This window comes from Pavona decussata, unplaced genomic scaffold (genome assembly GCF_977016875.1).
Source record: "Pavona decussata unplaced genomic scaffold, jaPavDecu1.1 SCAFFOLD_286, whole genome shotgun sequence".
NCBI classification, from domain to species: domain Eukaryota; kingdom Metazoa; phylum Cnidaria; class Anthozoa; order Scleractinia; family Agariciidae; genus Pavona; species Pavona decussata.
The window spans coordinates 307836-325447 of NW_028145687.1; the positions used below are offsets into that span (position 1 = coordinate 307836).

Here is a 17612-nt window from a genome sequence, read left to right on the forward strand (position 1 = left end):
ATTCCTTATATGTATAAACGCGGGGAATCCTAGGGTGCCTCCTCGGGTTTTAGTCCAGAAGCGGGGGCAGTAAGTACAGTGAACGTCATTGTGGTATCTATTTGCGTTTCACTTGCATTTTCGGAGACATGAGCAGAGCTGGGATTACTGTGTAACAAGATGCACGTGTGTGCATAGCAGAAATGCCCGCGAAATAAGTAGACGATCCATTGGTGTTGTTCGAGCTGGTGGTTTTCCTACTAATGGTGCTGTCTTGTGAAGCCTCTTTAATCTTCTTCCTTAGCTGGTAGCCGTCGGAGACAGAAATCCTGACATTGAAGTAGCGCTGGAGTTTTATGAGAACGACCTTCTTTCTCCTCATGTGGTTGATGTTGAGCTCCTGCGATGGAAGAGAAAGTGGTGCAGCACTGAGGATGCCGACCTTCCCACCAGTGCAGTTCAGACACTCGCAGCATGCGATCGAGAGTTCTTTCCTAACATCCACACCTGATCCGCATTTTGTGCACGTTGCCGATAACGTCAGCTGAATGTGAGCGCTCATTCAGTACACTAAGAAGGTTAAAAACATACCTGAGGTCGACCATGTCAAGCGAGCGAGAGTCTGAGCTGGCGTTGATGAACATCAATTACCACCGCGACATAAATATCGAGGAAGTGATAAACACGATCGCTCAACGGCAACCAAGGCGTCTTCTTTTTGCGTAGCGTAAACGCCAAAGTCTTGTACGTACGTAATGTAAGGATTTTAGACCAACCGTTTTCGTTGGAACCAATTTGGAACCCCCCCCCCCCCCCCTCCTAGAAATCCTGGCTACGCCCCTGAAACTCGGATGGTTATCTGCATGAACACAAAAAAATTTAAACTATTTTTAATGAATACACGTCATATGCTTACTTAAAAAAAATAAGGAGCAAGGATGTTTTTCAGGTAGATTTTAATCAGTAATTGTAACCGTTGCAGTCTTTCACTCCAGTACTGATAGTCAGCACATAGTCCCGGTGTCGGACATATTGCGGACTAATCTTGTACCCAGATTTCCCACGGTCTGGCGGCACAGTTTCACATTTCCAAACCTGCTGTGAGATCTGAGTACAAGATTAATTGCGGACGTTTCAAGGGTGCCACTAAGGCTGCCTAGCAACCTCTCTGTGATGATGAACTGACAGTTTAATATTACTTACGGACATAAAAAATATGTAAAAGGGTTCCCTTTTCTGTCAAAAATGGTATATAAAAGGTTAAGGGTTTGGACCTCCGAGCAGAGCCTGCCCGTATAAAACTTTCTTGAGTACCCCCCCCCCCCCCACCCCCCCAAACCCAACGATCAACGCTGCATCGCGTTAAAGCCATGACCACGTTGTTACTAACAACAAAGGATTTCTGTCAATTAAATATTGATAACCTACGTAGAAATCGCGGAAGCATTTAGAAGTTTTCTTGAAAGTCTCTGGTTTCATTTTCCTCTTTCTTACCGAGTTGTAATTCTATTAGTTCAACTCCGCCAGTAACATTTTTACCAGTATTTGGTGCTTTTTAAAATGCAGAAAGCGAATCAGTCAGGTAACGAGCTCGATCAAGACTTCTCAAAGCCATGGGATCAGAGCGATGTAATTCTCCTTGTAGAAGAACAGCAACTTCATGTTCATCGTCTCATCCTTTCGATGAGCTCACCCGTCTTCTCCTGGATGTTCGCCTCAGATTTTAAAGAAAAGAATGCTGAAGAAATTCCTCTACCGCGAACGAAAGCAAATGAAATAAGGGAGATGCTTTTGGTGATCTATCCGACAAGAATACCAAATGACGAAACTCACTCAAAAGTGTGAAGATTATCTTCTAGAAACTGTGACAAAGAAGCAAGGAGTTCATGCAATGGAGACGTTGATTGTCGCTCAGAGCTACAGCTTGGAGAAGGTACTTGCTGAGTGCATCAACAAAACGCAAAGATTGAGTCTTACAGAGGTCAAACGCCACGAAATGTACGAACAAATCGAGCCCTTCTCCCAGCGAAAAATGATTGAATTGCAGATGCAGAAAGTCGAGGAGGAGGTTGAAAGGATGAGAGGTTTGGCTAACGAAGCATTGCGACATTGGGAGTCTGTTGTTTCTTCCCTTGCAAAACATATTCGTTCGGCCAATAAAGCTAGCAACAACCGCCCCGGTGAAGTTTTGCCACCACGAGTCATGCGCGGAGTGCTTCATGATATGCACTCTATTGAATGCGACAACCAGAATGATCGTGCCATTTGCTGTTCGTTGGCCGAAACTTCCAACCCACTTAAAAACCTCCAAAGTAATCTGAAGGAAATTGCGGCTCGAAAACAACTATGAATATGGTAACTGAGATAGCATATCTTTGGGATAGCATGAACACTGAAACATATCGGAAATACTTCTCTTTACACGCTAGTCTGTATGGTAGGAGCATGCAGAAGCGGAATTTATAATATCTATTCGAGAACTAGGCGCAAGGCTGGTGTAATGTAGTAGATAATGCTTTGTTAAGTTACATTTTTTTGCGTAATAAAATAGAACCAGATGGAGTAACTGCAATTGTACTGATGTTTCTTTTGTGCAGCTCACGCACCCAAAGATTCCGCGCGCAGGAGTGGTGGAGGAGGGGGGGGGGGGGGGGGGTGGGGAGGGTTGGGGAGGCCGGCAGAGTCTAGTCCAGGCATTTAAACCCGAGATTTTCTGTTCAAATGTCCCACTGCAGGGCATTTGTGGATGGTCAAACGAGGAACTTTATGTCGTTGAAAATTTGTTAGAAGTCTACTAAAAGTGATCAACAGACCAGATATGTTGGTGTCAAGATCCTCTGCCAGGCACTCCTCCTCCCTCCACTCACCCCTGTGGCTTCTCATGATGGGTGTATTACCCTTAATTTATAGGAAGGGATAATTTCAGGTACACCAAACCTGATGAGTGTTTATTGATCTTCAGCGTAGGTACTAGCCATAAATTTTGAAAAAAAAATTGTCTTCTCCAAGATTTTACCTTACAAATGGCACCCACAACACGCACCGTTCTACCCTGCCAACAATTACGATGGCGAAAACGACACCATCTACGAGCTCCAGGGCTAATTTTGGTACAGATGCCCCAAGTGCATGTTTTCCAAACCATACAAAAGACCACAGGTGAAACCTCAGGGCCTACTTGCACAAAGTGTACAAATAACAAACGAACCCAAAATAAGATGACTGTTCTCCGAGCCAACACGCAACGCTTCCTGGAAGACAGCGCGCAAATCTTCGACAAGGACGTGCGTGAGGATAACTGCGGGGGTGCACTTATCCCGCCAAACTGTGCCATCTGTGAAAATCAAGCACGTCGATTTCACTCCTCTCTACTTTATATATAAAAGCCAAGACCAAACCCTGTGCTAAGGGGCGTCCCGTCATCATCACTAAACCAACACCACCAACCTTTGCGACTACTTTGGGTTGGTCAGCTGTCGTGTCGTCCCAGCCTATAAGCTCTATTAATTACCTGCTGCCAAGTGCCTACCCACATGAAAAGCAATTGACCTTCCGCGTACACAGTACTTGTGTTGAGAAGGGGACGGACCAGCCTATGCTTGAGGGGTGGTCCACGTGGCTTGGTCCGTATTCGACGCACCAGGGAATTAAAGATGTACGCCTGAATGAAATTTTAAGTTAACCGAAGGTTTAAACATTCTTGCTCTTTGAAAGTGATTTTCTGCTGCTATTCGGGGCCAACCTCCTTCACCAAGTACAACTCCCCCCCCCTCCCTGCTGCTGCTGATCTTGGCCAACCCACTTCACCAAGTACCCCTCTAGTCAGCACGTATTCCCGGTGACGAACATATTGCGGACTAATCTTGTACCCAGATCTCTCACGATCCGGCGGCCATTTTCACATTTCCAAACCTACAATGAGATCTGGGTAAGAAATTAATTGCGGACGTTTTAAGGGTGCCACTAGCAACCTCTTAGCAACCTCTCTGTGATGATGAGCTGACAGTATAATATTACTTACAAATATAAAAGTATATAAAAGGGTTACCTTTCCTGTCAAAAATGGTATATAAAAGCTTTAAGGTTAAGGGTTTGGACCACAGGAAAAAACTGTTCCGACAGACATTTGGAAACAAACTTGAACGTGATTAAATATGAATTACACTTTGCCAGGCTTTTTTTGCATAATGTGATAATACTTAATCTCTTTCCTCGCTTCTTTTTTTGTACTCAGACACATTAGAATTTCTTTGGCATGCCGTGGGTATAAACTGACGTTTATTTCCGCTGTTATGATTTGGATGAACAGGTGGTGACTACTCTGAGCCAAAACTTCATCGGAGCATGACGCAGAAAACACTTCGCCATGGAACGACCGACAGCGCTATGAAGCCAACCCTGGATCAGAAACGAAACAGTTACTCAAGTAAGCAATGTTGTTTTTATTTATTACTAATCGTAGCAACTCCTAAACTGATTTCCTTCTTGCATGTTGCCGGGGAGTTTTCACCAAGCTCAAAGACGAAACATCCAATTTTAATTAGTTATACAGTTAGACTTTGGAACACGCTCTGCAAACGTGGAGGTAGGCAGCGCTTAGGACGTGAAATTTGTCTCGATCTGTAGAAAATCTCTCAAATTGCCGGCACCTTCTATCCGTCGCTAACTTGTCTGTCCTTTAAAAAACTAGTGATTAAGACTTTTTTTTGATATACACTGTATCATAAGTCTCGGGTACTGAGTAAGTCGTAGCCAAACAGCGGAAAAATTACAGAGCCAATGCATTCACTCACCATTCATAAAGAATCGAAGAGGGTCGTGACAAATGTCTGAGTGTGGAATACAGCCGTGATAACCAGGGTTTTTTTTATTGAACGGACAAAACGCTTTTCGTTTCCTTTATGAACTGTAGCAGACGGAGACATTGCTGTGTTTCCATGGAGTTATGGAAACAAGCTGCCAATCCTTCACAGCGAGCAAGAAACGTCTCTTGGTGACACACGGAAGAGTGTTTACTTTACCGTGAGCAAGGCATATGATTTAACCTCAGAAAGGAGAATGTGTCTGGTTTGAAATATCGTTTTGAAATACACCGTTTGTTTTGAAATGAGGTTACTTTCGAGTTAAGGTCGCAGACCACCAAAGAAAATTTTGGGGAGAAAATTTGAATTATCAGTGAATGATCATGAACCAAGTGAATAAATGTGACAAGTGATTAGGCGGCATCGATACCAAATACTCGATATCACGAAGTATAAAAAACGATACACCGTATCGCTTGTTTCGATATCGATATGATACTACATTAGTCACGTGACCACTGAGAACAACGTCGCTTCTGCGCGCATTACACGATAGGCATGTGTTTTTTTGTAAACATTTTGTTATCTGCTATCAGTAAAGCGAGAAAGGAGAGGGTATTTTTACATTTCGAAATATTTTTAATGGGAAAACACGGATGTATATTATGAACAGCTACCGAATCACCCGAATGATTGCAAAATCGCTGCAAAATCGGATGGTTTTGCTGCATGAGCAGAAAAACTTTAAATCGTTTTTAATGAATACAGCTAATATGCGATATGCTTACTTAAAAAAAAAAATAATGAAGCAGGCATGTTTTTGGTAAATTTTAATCATGCAGTAATCGTAACCGTTGCACAGTCTTTCACTCCAGTACATAGTCAGCACATAGTCCCGGTGACGATGATATTGCGGACTAATCTTGTACCCAGATCTCCCACGGTCTGGCGGCACATTTTCACATTTCCAAACCTTCAGTGAGATCTGGGTACGAGATTAATTGCGGACGTTTTAAGGGTGCCACTAGCAACCTCTTAGCAACCTCTCTGTGATGATGAACTGACAGTTTGATATTACTCACGAACATCAGAAATAAGTGATGAGTAAACGTATTCAACATGAGAGCATGACACTTAGAATGTTAATCCTCTATATGAGTCGTATCATGAGCTCACGTCAGAATCCTGTTTGGGTGTTACCGCCATTTAGCTACCGTTGCAATGAGTACTTATTGGGTCAAACTTACCAGGTGTGTTGATCAAGGCAAGGATAGTAGCTGGCCAGACAGCTGGCCACAGGCGTAGAATGATTCAGAGCCTTTGGCTTGACTGCGCATGTCCAGTCATGATCATGCGCAAGGCCAGTAAAGCCCTGGAGTCAGGCCCGCAGCAAGGCTAAAACAACTGAGGGGGCTTAGCAAAATGGTGAAACAAAAAACTAACCCCCCCCCCCTTTCCCCCGTCACTCAAAAACAGACTGATTTGGGAGTTTAAGATGCAACGAGAACATAAAAAAAAAACTGGTAGATTTAGTAAGTAAAACAATAACTTTGCACCTGGATCACACTCTTAGGTACATGTTTTTGCCTTTTCTTTAACGTGGACTACTACGTGAAGTTTCCTAATTTCACGTTTGAAGGAGGACGTAGACAAACGACAACAGATTTTTCTTCCTCTTTCGAAATTTAGAATCAGGCAGTAAGAATCCGACTGCAGGAGAATTTTTTTTTTCCTCTGGTCTTGAAGACATATTTGTGTGGCTTTTTTGTGTGACAACGCGGGAACACTAAATTGTTATAAACTAAGGACATTATTTTGTATTGCTTAAAACGAGGGGATGTCTTAGAAAACAAGTAGTTTATTTCGACAGCTTTCACGGCTTCAGATTAGTTGATTTAAATCCATTTTAATTCTTATTTCCGATTCACAAGATAGGAGTGCCTGTAAACGAAGGAAACTGACAGGTAGTAAACAGACTATTAAAGGTTGTAAAAAGGCACTTGCAGCGTCAGAATTCAACATTAATTTGTTTTAATTATATATTTTGGGCACATTGCTTTTTAACTTCCAAAAATTCTGGGGGGGCTCAAGCCCCCCCTGCCCCTTCCCCCGCTACGGGCCTGTGGAGTCGAGCTGAATGGAATAGCTCGAACAATCCACAAGTGCACCGAGTGCAATGGTGTCGACCTCACGAACAAGGATTGGGATATTTCTTTGTCAATTCCATGCCCGTAACAAATTAGACTCGATGCGATTTACTTAATTCATGACCTAGGTTTCCAACTTTAATATTGTTGCGCGTGTCGTTTGCCTCAACTCGGGGCAGCTAGCTACACACTTGGGCGGACTACGAATAATCAATCCTCTCTTTAGTAGACGTTTAGCGTTGAGTTCAAAATCGAACTGTGAGGAAAATAAGTGAGGGCACGCGCGGTATGCACCATGGTACAGGGACGACACTTTTAACACTGTATTTTTTTTTACGCGGATCAATTGAGATTAAAGCTGTCTATTGAAATATCCAAGCTACCCTTATTATCAAGCCGCCCCAAGGAGGAGGGGCGGGTAAAACACCCTGACGTCAAGTGCCGCGCAAAAGGATCTGAGCTAAAGAGAGGTGCTTTGGAAACTGTATAACAAGCTTGCACATGTCCAGAATAGTACTTTTATTGTTGTTGTTGTTGTTGTTTTTTGTACCTAACCCCGGAGAAGGCGGGAGAGCACTTCCTATAATGGACAATACGACGAGGCTCTGCCCGAAAGGGGTATCTCGGAAGGATGGAGGTGTATAAAAGGGTAGAGATTTGGTAGGGACAGGAGCCCATTAATGGGCTCCTGGTAGGGATTTCACGAGTTAAAAAATAGAAATGGGTAGGCGTGAAAACTCTTATTTAGTTAAGAACCCCTCAAAATATCTCGAACTGACCCAATGAAAAAGATAAAGTGGTTCTAATGTAGGTATATATGTGAAATGGGTACCATTTCCTATGGAAGGTACACAAAAGGGTAAGGGCTAGGGTTTGGACCGTGGGGAGGAGCCTACCCGTATAAAGCTTTGGAGAGTACCCTCCCCACCCCCCGAGACCCAGCGATCAACGCTGCATTGCGTTTAAGCCATGACCACGTTGTTACTAACAACAAAGGATATATGTCAATTAAATATTGAAAAACCGATAATCGGCCAGAATGACGGGCCTCGAGACGAGCGCTCTCGCCTCCTGGGGACGAAATTCTCTTTGCACGAGGGACCCTGGAAACAACATTAGCTAGAAATGCCGGAAGCATTCAGAAGTTTCCGTGGTTAATTTCCGTCTTTCGCGTAAATTCAACTCTGCTGTTTTTACCAGTACTTGGTACATTTAAAATGCAGAAAGCAAATCAGTCAGGTAACGAGCTCGATCAAGACTTCTCAGAGCCTTGGGAACAGAGCGATGTGATTCTCCTTGTAGAAGAACAAGAATTTCATGTTCATCGTCTCATCCTTTCGATGAGCTCGCCCGTCTTCTCCAGGATGTTCGCCTCAGATTTTAAAGAAAAGAATGCTGAAGAAATTCCTCTACCGGAAAAGAAAGCAGATGAAATAAGGGAGATGCTTTTGGTGATCTATCCGACCTCGTGGAAAGCCCTGAATGAAAGGAACTGCTACTTTCTACTCGCTCTTGCACAGGAATATCAAATGGCGAAACTCACTCAAAAGTGTGAAGATTATCTTGTAGAAGCCGTGACTAAGAAGCAAGGAGTTCGTGTGTTGGAGACGTTGGTTGTCGCTCAGAGCTACAGCTTGGAGAAGGCACTTGCTGAGTGTATCAACAAAACGCAAAGCTTGAGTCTCACAGAGCTCAAACGTCATAAAATGTACGAGCAAATCGAGCCAATCTCCCAGCGAAAAATGATTGAATTGCAGATGCAGAAAGTCGAGAAGGAGGTTACAAGGTTGAGACGCTTGGCTGACGAAGCATTGGAATATTGGCAGTCTGTTGTTTCTTCCCTTGCAAAACATATTCGTTCGGCCAATGAAGCTAGCAAATACCGCGTTTCAGCAAGACCTCAGATGGTGTCACTGAGAGATTATGATATGCGCTCTATTGAATGCGATTACCATAATCGTGACATTTGCTGTATGTTGTACCAAATATCCTATCCACTTAAAAGCCTCCAAAGTAAACTGCAGGAAATAATGGCTCGGAAACAATTGTGAAAATACTATCAGAGTGATACTCAAGGCACTAAAATATCTGGGAGAGACTCCTGTTTACACGCTTCTCTGTGGTAGCCGGAGCAGAACAGGAAGCGGGAGGACTTAGGGACCGATCGTTTATTACGTCCTAGGGGGGGGGGGGGGGGGGGCGGTGTTTTTTGAGGGGGGGTAATTTTTTTAAAAGAGCTCTTTTTTGGGGGGTAATTTTTTACCTTGTACGAAAAGTGAGGGGGGTAAAATTTCAAGACATACAAAAGGTACCAACTAAATGTATTTAGCAATTATTCTACTCATCAATCATAGAGTTGGTAAAATCGACTAGAAACTTCTCCATATCGCTACTATTCTTCAGAGCGACAAAGATCTTGCACGTAATAGGTTGAGTAATGACGTAGACAGGCAAACCGTGTATTCCATCAAGCAGTTTATCTCTGAAGGCTTGTTTATCTGGGCAAAAAAATTGACTAGAAGACGAATAGAGATGGTAGGCTTCTTCAAAATCTATATATCCACATCCTTGATCCACATCCATACATCAAATGCTCCTGTACTGCTCTCAAACCCCGTGCTGCTTTGACCTTCTGTGTACCTTCTTTTGACGACTGAAGAATAGACTCCAGCAATAATAAAACATCGTTATTATCAAGACATTGAAGAGATGATCTAAGGTACGTGAATTACCTTACTTACCTTAAGTAAGTACCTTAAGTAAGTTCAATGTACTTAGAAGTTAATTAATTACCTTAATTACCTTACGCCTGTACTTAATTTCGCCTAACTTCTGATTGTTTCTCTTGCCAGTTCAGATTCAGAGAGCTAGCGATTTCCTCATGTAACCAAGCGTGGTGCCCAGGGGGGGGGGGGGGGGGGGGTAAAATTTTCAAACTGTCATCGCAGTGGGGGGTAAAACTTTTGTTTGAAAGATTTTTGGGGGGGTAAAATTTTCATACACTCGATTTTTTAGAAAACCACCGTCCCCCCTCCCTAGGACGTAATAAACAATCGGTCCCTTAGCCGAATTTTAATTCGGCACAGGGCTGGTGAGATGCAACAGATACTGTTTTGTCAAGTCACATGTACTATAGTAGAATCAGATGGAGATGATGTTAGAGTAATTACAACTGCACTGGCCATGGTTAGTGCTCTTTTCGCCGATCCTTTCAGTCGTCCGTTCCTAAACACTGCAGTTAATGTCAATGCCTTATTAGTGCAGAAACACTAAACTGTTGCAGTGTTGTGGGGCAACTCCAATATAACTCTTTTGAATAAATAACAGAAGCTACAAAACCGCAATGCCCGAATTTTAACCTCTCACAGTTATGAACATTTTATATGGTCTTACACCAGAGTATCTGAACGCCCTATTTATCAACCGTGTAGTGACATAACTGAAACTGCGTGACCCAACATGTAGTTGCATTTCCTTGCACCAACCTTTTGTAAATAGCTACTTAGGCAAAGCTATATTGGTGCGGTACTTTGGGACAGCGTACCCTCCGATTTGTGACAAGCAGGACTATACTCTTGCAGCCTCTTTCAGTGACTAATTATTATTGTATTCTTGCAAACATGGCATTCATGGAAAGGTAGTATTTTTTTGGATCGAAGGATTAATTTTCTGTTTTCAGTATTCTGCACCCATGATTTTACAAAGTGCAATAAAGTTATCCAAACAAATCCACTCGAACCCTGTTCCTGAGAGTGTTGCCCGATCCTTGGTGGGGTTGAGAGAGGGGAGGGGGATGGAAAGTAGAAGACAAGGAAAGACGTAAAGGTACAAACTGATTGAAAAAGCCCCCCCCCCCCTCCCTAGGGTGGGGTGTATTTGTTTCAAACACGTTTGAAAGGGGGGGGGGGGGGGGGGCTTAATAGCAAGGGGAGGCAGATTTGAGGAATGTTATATCCTCTCTTGGTTATATGTGTTGTACAAGTTATTTTCAACATTTTTATTCACTTGCGGGAACCTATTACAAAACCTGTGGAAAAGCTCAAACACTTTTGGTCATGCATACAGCTGGAGATCAAGAACAAATGAGGATGATCGATGTACTGAACTTCCAGCACTTAAATAAACTGCATTTTGATCTGTGCCCATGGTGTTACCATTAATTACCACAATACCACACCTGTCGTCTATTAATTTGGTTGTGAAGGGAAAAAGGGGGGAGGGGAAGCAGGGCTTTAAAGAGAGGAGCGCTTGACAACTAGAGGATTTACGGTATTTCGTGGATACATTTCGTTACTACATAATGTATTTTACAAACAGGGCGAGAGCACAGTGTTTTTTGCGAGTCTCACATTTCCTCCACAAACAAGGTCAGGTCTACAGTTCTTCAGCCAAATCGTTTAGCGCTTGCGTTGTTTTCGTACCAACCTGCATTACGCGTGGAATGCTCCTCAGCTCCAGTTACAAAAATGTTTTCTTAGGTTCATACCCTCACGGTTGACTGGAAATACAAAGCTTAAGCTTACTTGAGAATCAAATACACAGATTTCTTTTTCAACTGTTTATTGCTCATATGGCAATGGTCTTTAGGAAATAGTATGCAACTTTCCCATGAATAATATAGTACGAATGGGATTATACAACACTCTTTAATATTGCTTCATCAATTCCATACGTGTACCAACAAGTAAGTCTATCGGGGGTAGGGTAGGTAAGTTCGCACTTCTGTCTGCAACACTTTCATACCAAATTCTGGTACAAACGTCAGGAAAATTGAGGGATCGATTTTTCTAAAGGAGAATTGGCCAAGCGATGTATTAGTACTGCCCTGCAAGGTTTACTATGCTGTACAAAATGGTTCTAACTCAGTTCGAGATCTGTAGCTTACACAATTCAAGCTTCTCTGTGGTTAAGTGACGAGTCCAGATGAAACCTATAAAAGTGAAATGAGAACCGTTGAGCCGCACTTTCCTGTGGTGCTGAATAAATTCTCCAAATCTGTAGCTGTAGTATACACGGTAAAGTACACTTACGGAATTGACTGGTTTACATACATGTTAGAGGGGTTGAAATAGCACCCCCAAAAGAGGAAAGGAAAAAAAGATTCAAGAATACAAAAATTGAAAATTGATGAAACAAAGAGTATTAAAAATGGATAGAATAGATATTTTGCCAACTACAACTTGACTGCAGCAATGAAAACGGTATAATAAGCACGTTAGTAGATCTACCAAACAACACAAAGAAGGCAAAAGGCTGTCACTGACAGCTTCACTTGGTAAAGCGTCTATCGTTTTGACGATTTCATTTCTATGTATTTTACTTAACAAATTGCAAATGATTTTATTTTATGAAAATAACTATCAACGCTACTCAGCGCATCTGCCAATGTTTATGCCGCGACTATCAGATTCATGTAAGCGGATTAGGGGTGGAAAAGGCTTTCAGAACCCTGTAAGCCCCAACACATGATCAGTGCGTAATTTCTCCTTACAATATTACCATTTAATCTAACATACAGGTTATGAGAATAAACTGATTACCAAAAAATTCTCTCAACTAACATAAGAAATACACATGGAACACAGTAAGGAGAATTTGGGCTTAAAGGGTTTATACTGATTTAAAATGCTCCAGTAGAATCTTTCTCACTCGTAGAGTATTGCATGCTACAACAGTTTTGTGCGAAGTGAAAGTGAACCGTTTTCATTCCGGATATTGAGAATCATAAGTCAAAAGTTATTCTACGAAAAAACTTCCAGTGAAAGCCTGAAAGCTGTTACAAAAAGTAATGCAGTTGTTGTGTGATGGTAACCCCCAAACCATACACACTAAATGCGCTTCTGTTGTTAAATAATACCGCAAATGATCTTATAAACACCATTTCTTTTAACTGGACTAAACAGTTTAATATTGAACAATCTAATCCAATCAAACAACAATTTTCAGGCAAAAAAAAAAAAAAAAAATTCAAGGACTTTTTCCCTTTTTAATTTCTTTTTTACCACAAAGTCTACTTGGTCCTACTTTGCCTCAATAAATGTTAATAATACTAGCACACACACAGGTCAGTAGTGAGTTGATAGCAAAGTGCATCAGTGTTTGTTGTATGGTTAATTCTCGTGACCAGTAATTTAAGTAAGATATCAAACACGAGAAAGCGTGTTTCATAAGATTTCAAAACACTAAGAAGTAGGTTGAAAAAACGAGGCGCAGCCGAGTTTTTTTTAAACGACTTCGAGGTGTTTGGATATCTGATGAAACACACTTTCGAGTGTTTGATATGACTTCTCAAATGATCAATAATTTTGGAGAAATTCAAGGCTAAAGTTGGCAAAATTTCATGGTAATTGGGAACTCATATCCAAACCACGGCAACAGTAGTGATTTTATTTGTTTTCTCTTGATGAATTATTCAGTTTGAGAAAAATGATTCCAAAACTTTTAAAGCTTACTTTCAAGGGAAATTCAAGGACTTGAAGAGAGTAAAAATAATGTAAAAAAATTGGTTTACAAGTTGTCTAAGAACCAATGACACTGTTTTTCTGTTCAAATGAACAGTCTTTTGAAAAGCTGTATTGAGAAATAAGGTGCAACATTTTCGTTTCTGGCATTCACTGTGTGTGTACTGTATAATAAACAAAAGCTTTCTTCACTTGTTATACTGGTTTCAGAAAATGTAATGAACATATTTTCGCGAATAAGAGATGTACGGTGATGTATCTAAGAGATGCTCTCTGGCCTGCCCTGGGCTTGTAACTATGCAGATCATTCACGGTACATTCAACACAGATAAAATATCTGCTTAACACAGCGACCGCTGTATCCTTCACTGATTTGCCTCTGTTAAACTTAGTTTCAGACAAATCCGAGTTGTGCTGAAAATCTACAAGTGACCATTTTATAATCAAATGTTCGGAGACTATACGGCACAACAAATATTGTCATGCAAAAAAACAAACTTTGAAACAAACACGCTAATTATTTATAATTGTTATTAAGCAAGGTTACTTTGGAGGGTACAATAATTGATAACTAGTTAAGAAGCTAGTCGTACTAGCGCAAAAGATACTTTTTATATTTCTATCTATACAATTTTGCACCAATTTTGTGTTTGTATGTTTACAGTGATTTTCAATTGAGTTTCAAAAGTAATTCTGCACTTGCTTTGGTTTTGCTTTATTGCGCGCTATGATTGGTTGGCAGAGTTCTTACGCGCCATTTTCTCAACCAATGGGAAGCCAAACCAAAACCAATCGTGACTTGGTCGCACGCGTTTTCCCGCGCTTGGCGCCGGTCACATGTATTTTCTTCAAATTCTGATTGGTTCATTTTGCTGTTTACATTTGTTTGTTGTGATTGGTCAGAGTAATTAGCTTTGTTGTTGGTTTTACGACACTCAATTGAAAACCGCTCTGTGATTCTGACCAAGTACAGTGCCACCCTAGTTTACTAACACTTCCGGTCCTTGTATTGTAAAACCCAAAATCCCTGCTTCTAAAGCTCCCTGGTCATCTCACACGACACTAAAATTGTCAAACGGTTGGCCGAAAACAAAATAATCATCCAACAAAAAAATGTTGGTTAACCATCATCTAACATGGGCGCTAAACATTCTAACATGGTTGAATCAATTAAATGTTGTATAACATTGCTAGAACGTCCAGCCAGGGCTTTACAGGAATCGGCATTAAGGAGAGCTTAGTTGGAGACAGACCAGTGAAATTCGGCTGTAAAAGTTCCACCTTAAGGGACGGCCGCCTCAACAGATTTGATTGCACACCAAAATCGGTGATCAGCGACTTGCTTACATGCATATAACGCTCCTCTACCCCCCTCCCTCCCACCAAACCCTTCACCTTCTTCTTCCAAGTACAAAGTTCTCCCACTTTTTGCAAGTCAAAACAAGTTCTTTAACCTTGGGGCTTATAATAGGACTTACGATGTGCAACAATGCACTTCACTATTCAAAGTTTTTCTTTTCGTTATGGCCAGAGGTTTGCACTAACTGAGTTTCCTGTCCTGGTGACACCATTGTGCAAATAATGCTCTTATTATTATCATAACAAACTATATACAAAGGGTAAGAACATTTCAATTTCTACAATAAACCTGTGACGGAATTAAAATTCACTTATCCAAATTCTCTTTTGGCAACTGCCAATTCCTACTAAAAACAAGATTACATTGTTAACTAATACGTATATACATTCCAAAAATAATGCAATGCTTTCCTTTCCTCTCTGCAGGAGAAGTAGGCAATGTGAAATAATTGCGCATGGATTTTTGTACATAATCACAAAATGCAACGTGCAAATAGAGCGGTTTTCAGTTGAGTTTCAAAAGTAATTGCGCGTTTGCTTTGGTTTTGTTTTATTATGCTCTGTGATTGGTTGACAAAACCCGCGCACTTTGTCAGCCAATGAGAAGCAAAACAATAACCAATCGTGACTTGGTCGCACGCGTTTTCCCGCGCTTAGCAGTGGTCACGTGCATTTGCTTCGAATTTTGATTGGTTCATTGCGCTGTTTGCGTCTGCTGTGATTGGCCAGAGTAATTTCTTTGGTTTTGGTTTTACGACACTCAATTGAAAACTGCTTTAATGTTGACAAGTTAGACTCCATCTTACTAGCAAAAAAACTTACACAAGAAACAAATACCAATCGCGTACGTGTAGTTGCGCTACTATGCCGTGCAGAACTGGCTGCATGAGGTGCATGCATCCGGGCTTTCTTTCGCTGGTCAAAGCTTTCTGTTCATGTCGAACTTCGCATAATTCTGATTGCTGAATGGCATATTTGTGCCATTGACGTTCTGATAGCTAGGAGCAGGAAATTGCGTTGACTGGAGCAGAGAATCAAGCTGACTCATGTTCGAAACCAAGTTCATGTTAAAAGAGTTGCCTTGACTACTTCTTGAACCATTCTGCGGCACGAAGTTGATGTTTTGCTGCGGTAAGAAGGGCACGTTTGACTGCGGTAGTAAGCCAGAGTTCGTACTTTGACTGGGCTCAGTATTTTGCAGCAGGGTTCTTAGAGCTTGTTGCATGGCATTTTGCTTTGGCGGTAGGTTTGTATTCCATCCCGGAGTGTTGCCAGGTAATCCACTGTGGTTATTTGGCAAAGAGTTCAAAAAGTTCATGTTACTGTCCTCTTGGTTCATGAACTGTGAATTACCATTCTGGAAACTCGCAGGAGAGCCACGATTATGCACAGTTCCATTTTGAGGCATACGAGATCCAACCCCATATGTAGGTTCACTTGCACTGAAGGTAGTTGTAGCAGTGAACGTACTAGTGGGAATTTGAGGTTGACAACTCTGTGCTGCAATACTGTTGGATACAGATGGGAATGAGTAGGTTGGTTGCGCCAATGTTGGCGTCACGACTTCCTGCTTGATGAATCCCTCCGTTTGCATGAACCCACCCTGCTGCAGAAGCGATGCAAGCCTCAGGTCATCCTCCTTCCTTTGAACTTCATCTTCTTGATCAACCAACATTTCATCGACCAAGTCGACCACCATTTTGTCAGTGTAGGTCTCATCCGGAAGGGCCTCTTTGAGCAGTTGGACAAACTGCAGTTGTGGTTCCTTTTGAGGTGCCATTTGCGAAACTGATGTCACTGTTGATGTAACGGCAGGTCTCTGAGATGGCAGCCTTCCAGACATTATACCCTGTGCGCTGGAAGCATAAGCAGGATTTCTTGATGGGGCGCAAGATGTCTGCACGCTGTTTGCATTTCTTGCACTTGGCATCTGTTGAGCCCCTCCCCCCACGGGGGCAGTCAAAGTAGTGTTCATGTGACTCAGAACTGGTGCATCCTGTTGGAAGTTTCTCTCCGCAGCAGAAGCAGCATTGCTGAACATACAGGGGCTGTTAGCTCCGCGCATTTTTGAGCTTGATAACTGAAATTTAATGTTGCCTTCTTCCATCGGAATCAAGCCTGGTTTGGTATCATCGGGATATCGGCCCACCGGCAAGTTTCCAATTGTTTGAGTGGGTATGCCAGTGGAGGAAACGTTTTGCTCATTAAAAGCCATCTCTTCATCCAATGAAGTTGGTTCAATTTTTGGAGCTCCCAGAGGAATGCCACCCTGGGTAGTGCCATTTGAGGGAATCTCAGCTAACCAGCTGCTGTTGAGCACATTGTCAAGGCTTGCATCAGGCATTTGAGGTGCTAATGGAGGCACATAATTTGTACCATTCGCCACATAATTGACAATCTCGCGATCCAACTTGGTCAACTCTGCATTGATGATTTCGGTCAAATCCTCGAAGTCATCTTCCAGGGTACTTGTTGAATCATTATTACCCCTGCTACTATACCTTGTGCTCCACGAGGTGGTTGTGGCAGCTTTGCTCATCGGTTCAGAAGTCGTTGTGAACACCTCGTCTGCCAGTGTGGGAGCATCAGCTTTTGGATAGCCTGTGCGTGAGAGGGCCAGCGTGTCCATGAGTGTTGGTTTAGGGACGAGTTTGTCAGCTGAAAGGGAAAGTAATTTGTCAGATTGCATTCATTCCTGTAACTGTACCTTTTCTTTGTTCAATTAAGGGCATTTCCCTGGCTTGTGAAAGAAATTTAAAGAAATTTAATTTACTCTCCACGCATAACTGTATCTTTGAATTGTACCTTTGTATTTTTCACCCTATTTCACTGTAAAGCCCGCTAAATTCAACTAGTTTCCTTTC

General features: G+C 42.0%; 2 protein-coding genes, 1 long non-coding RNA gene and 1 pseudogene across 9 annotated transcripts in view; 3 read left to right on the plus strand and 1 right to left on the minus strand.

The window, feature by feature from the left end:
- The window catches only part of LOC146455046 (uncharacterized), a 50427-nt gene that overhangs the window by 3544 nt on the left and 29271 nt on the right, over positions 1 to 17612 (plus strand). For all 5 annotated transcript variants that reach the window (XR_014859109.1, XR_014859110.1, XR_014859108.1 and 2 more), the window contains exon 3: positions 4289 to 4405. This is a non-coding gene — a long non-coding RNA (uncharacterized LOC146455046). The remainder of the gene's footprint in view (positions 1 to 4288; positions 4406 to 17612) is intronic.
- LOC146455047 (BTB and MATH domain-containing protein 36-like) lies at positions 987 to 2564 on the plus strand (annotated as a pseudogene).
- On the plus strand, positions 7544 to 9070 carry LOC146455048 (BTB and MATH domain-containing protein 36-like). The gene has a single exon (XM_085094709.1). The coding sequence runs from the start codon at positions 8146 to 8148 to the stop codon at positions 8977 to 8979; it is 834 nt and encodes a 277-aa protein (XP_084950835.1). The 5' UTR covers positions 7544 to 8145; the 3' UTR covers positions 8980 to 9070.
- The window catches only part of LOC146455049 (uncharacterized), a 41774-nt gene continuing 35633 nt past the window's right edge, over positions 11472 to 17612 (minus strand). For all 3 annotated transcript variants that reach the window (XM_085094748.1, XM_085094747.1, XM_085094749.1), the window contains one exon: positions 11472 to 17406. In XM_085094748.1, coding sequence (XP_084950874.1) covers positions 15668 to 17406 — 1739 coding nt within the window. In that variant the 3' untranslated portion in view covers positions 11472 to 15667. The remainder of the gene's footprint in view (positions 17407 to 17612) is intronic.

Excerpts from the sequence above, each read along its gene's own strand:
- LOC146455048 (XM_085094709.1), top strand. The coding sequence starts at position 8,146 with ATGCAGAAAGCAAATCAGTCAGGTAACGAGCTCGATCAAGACTTCTCA.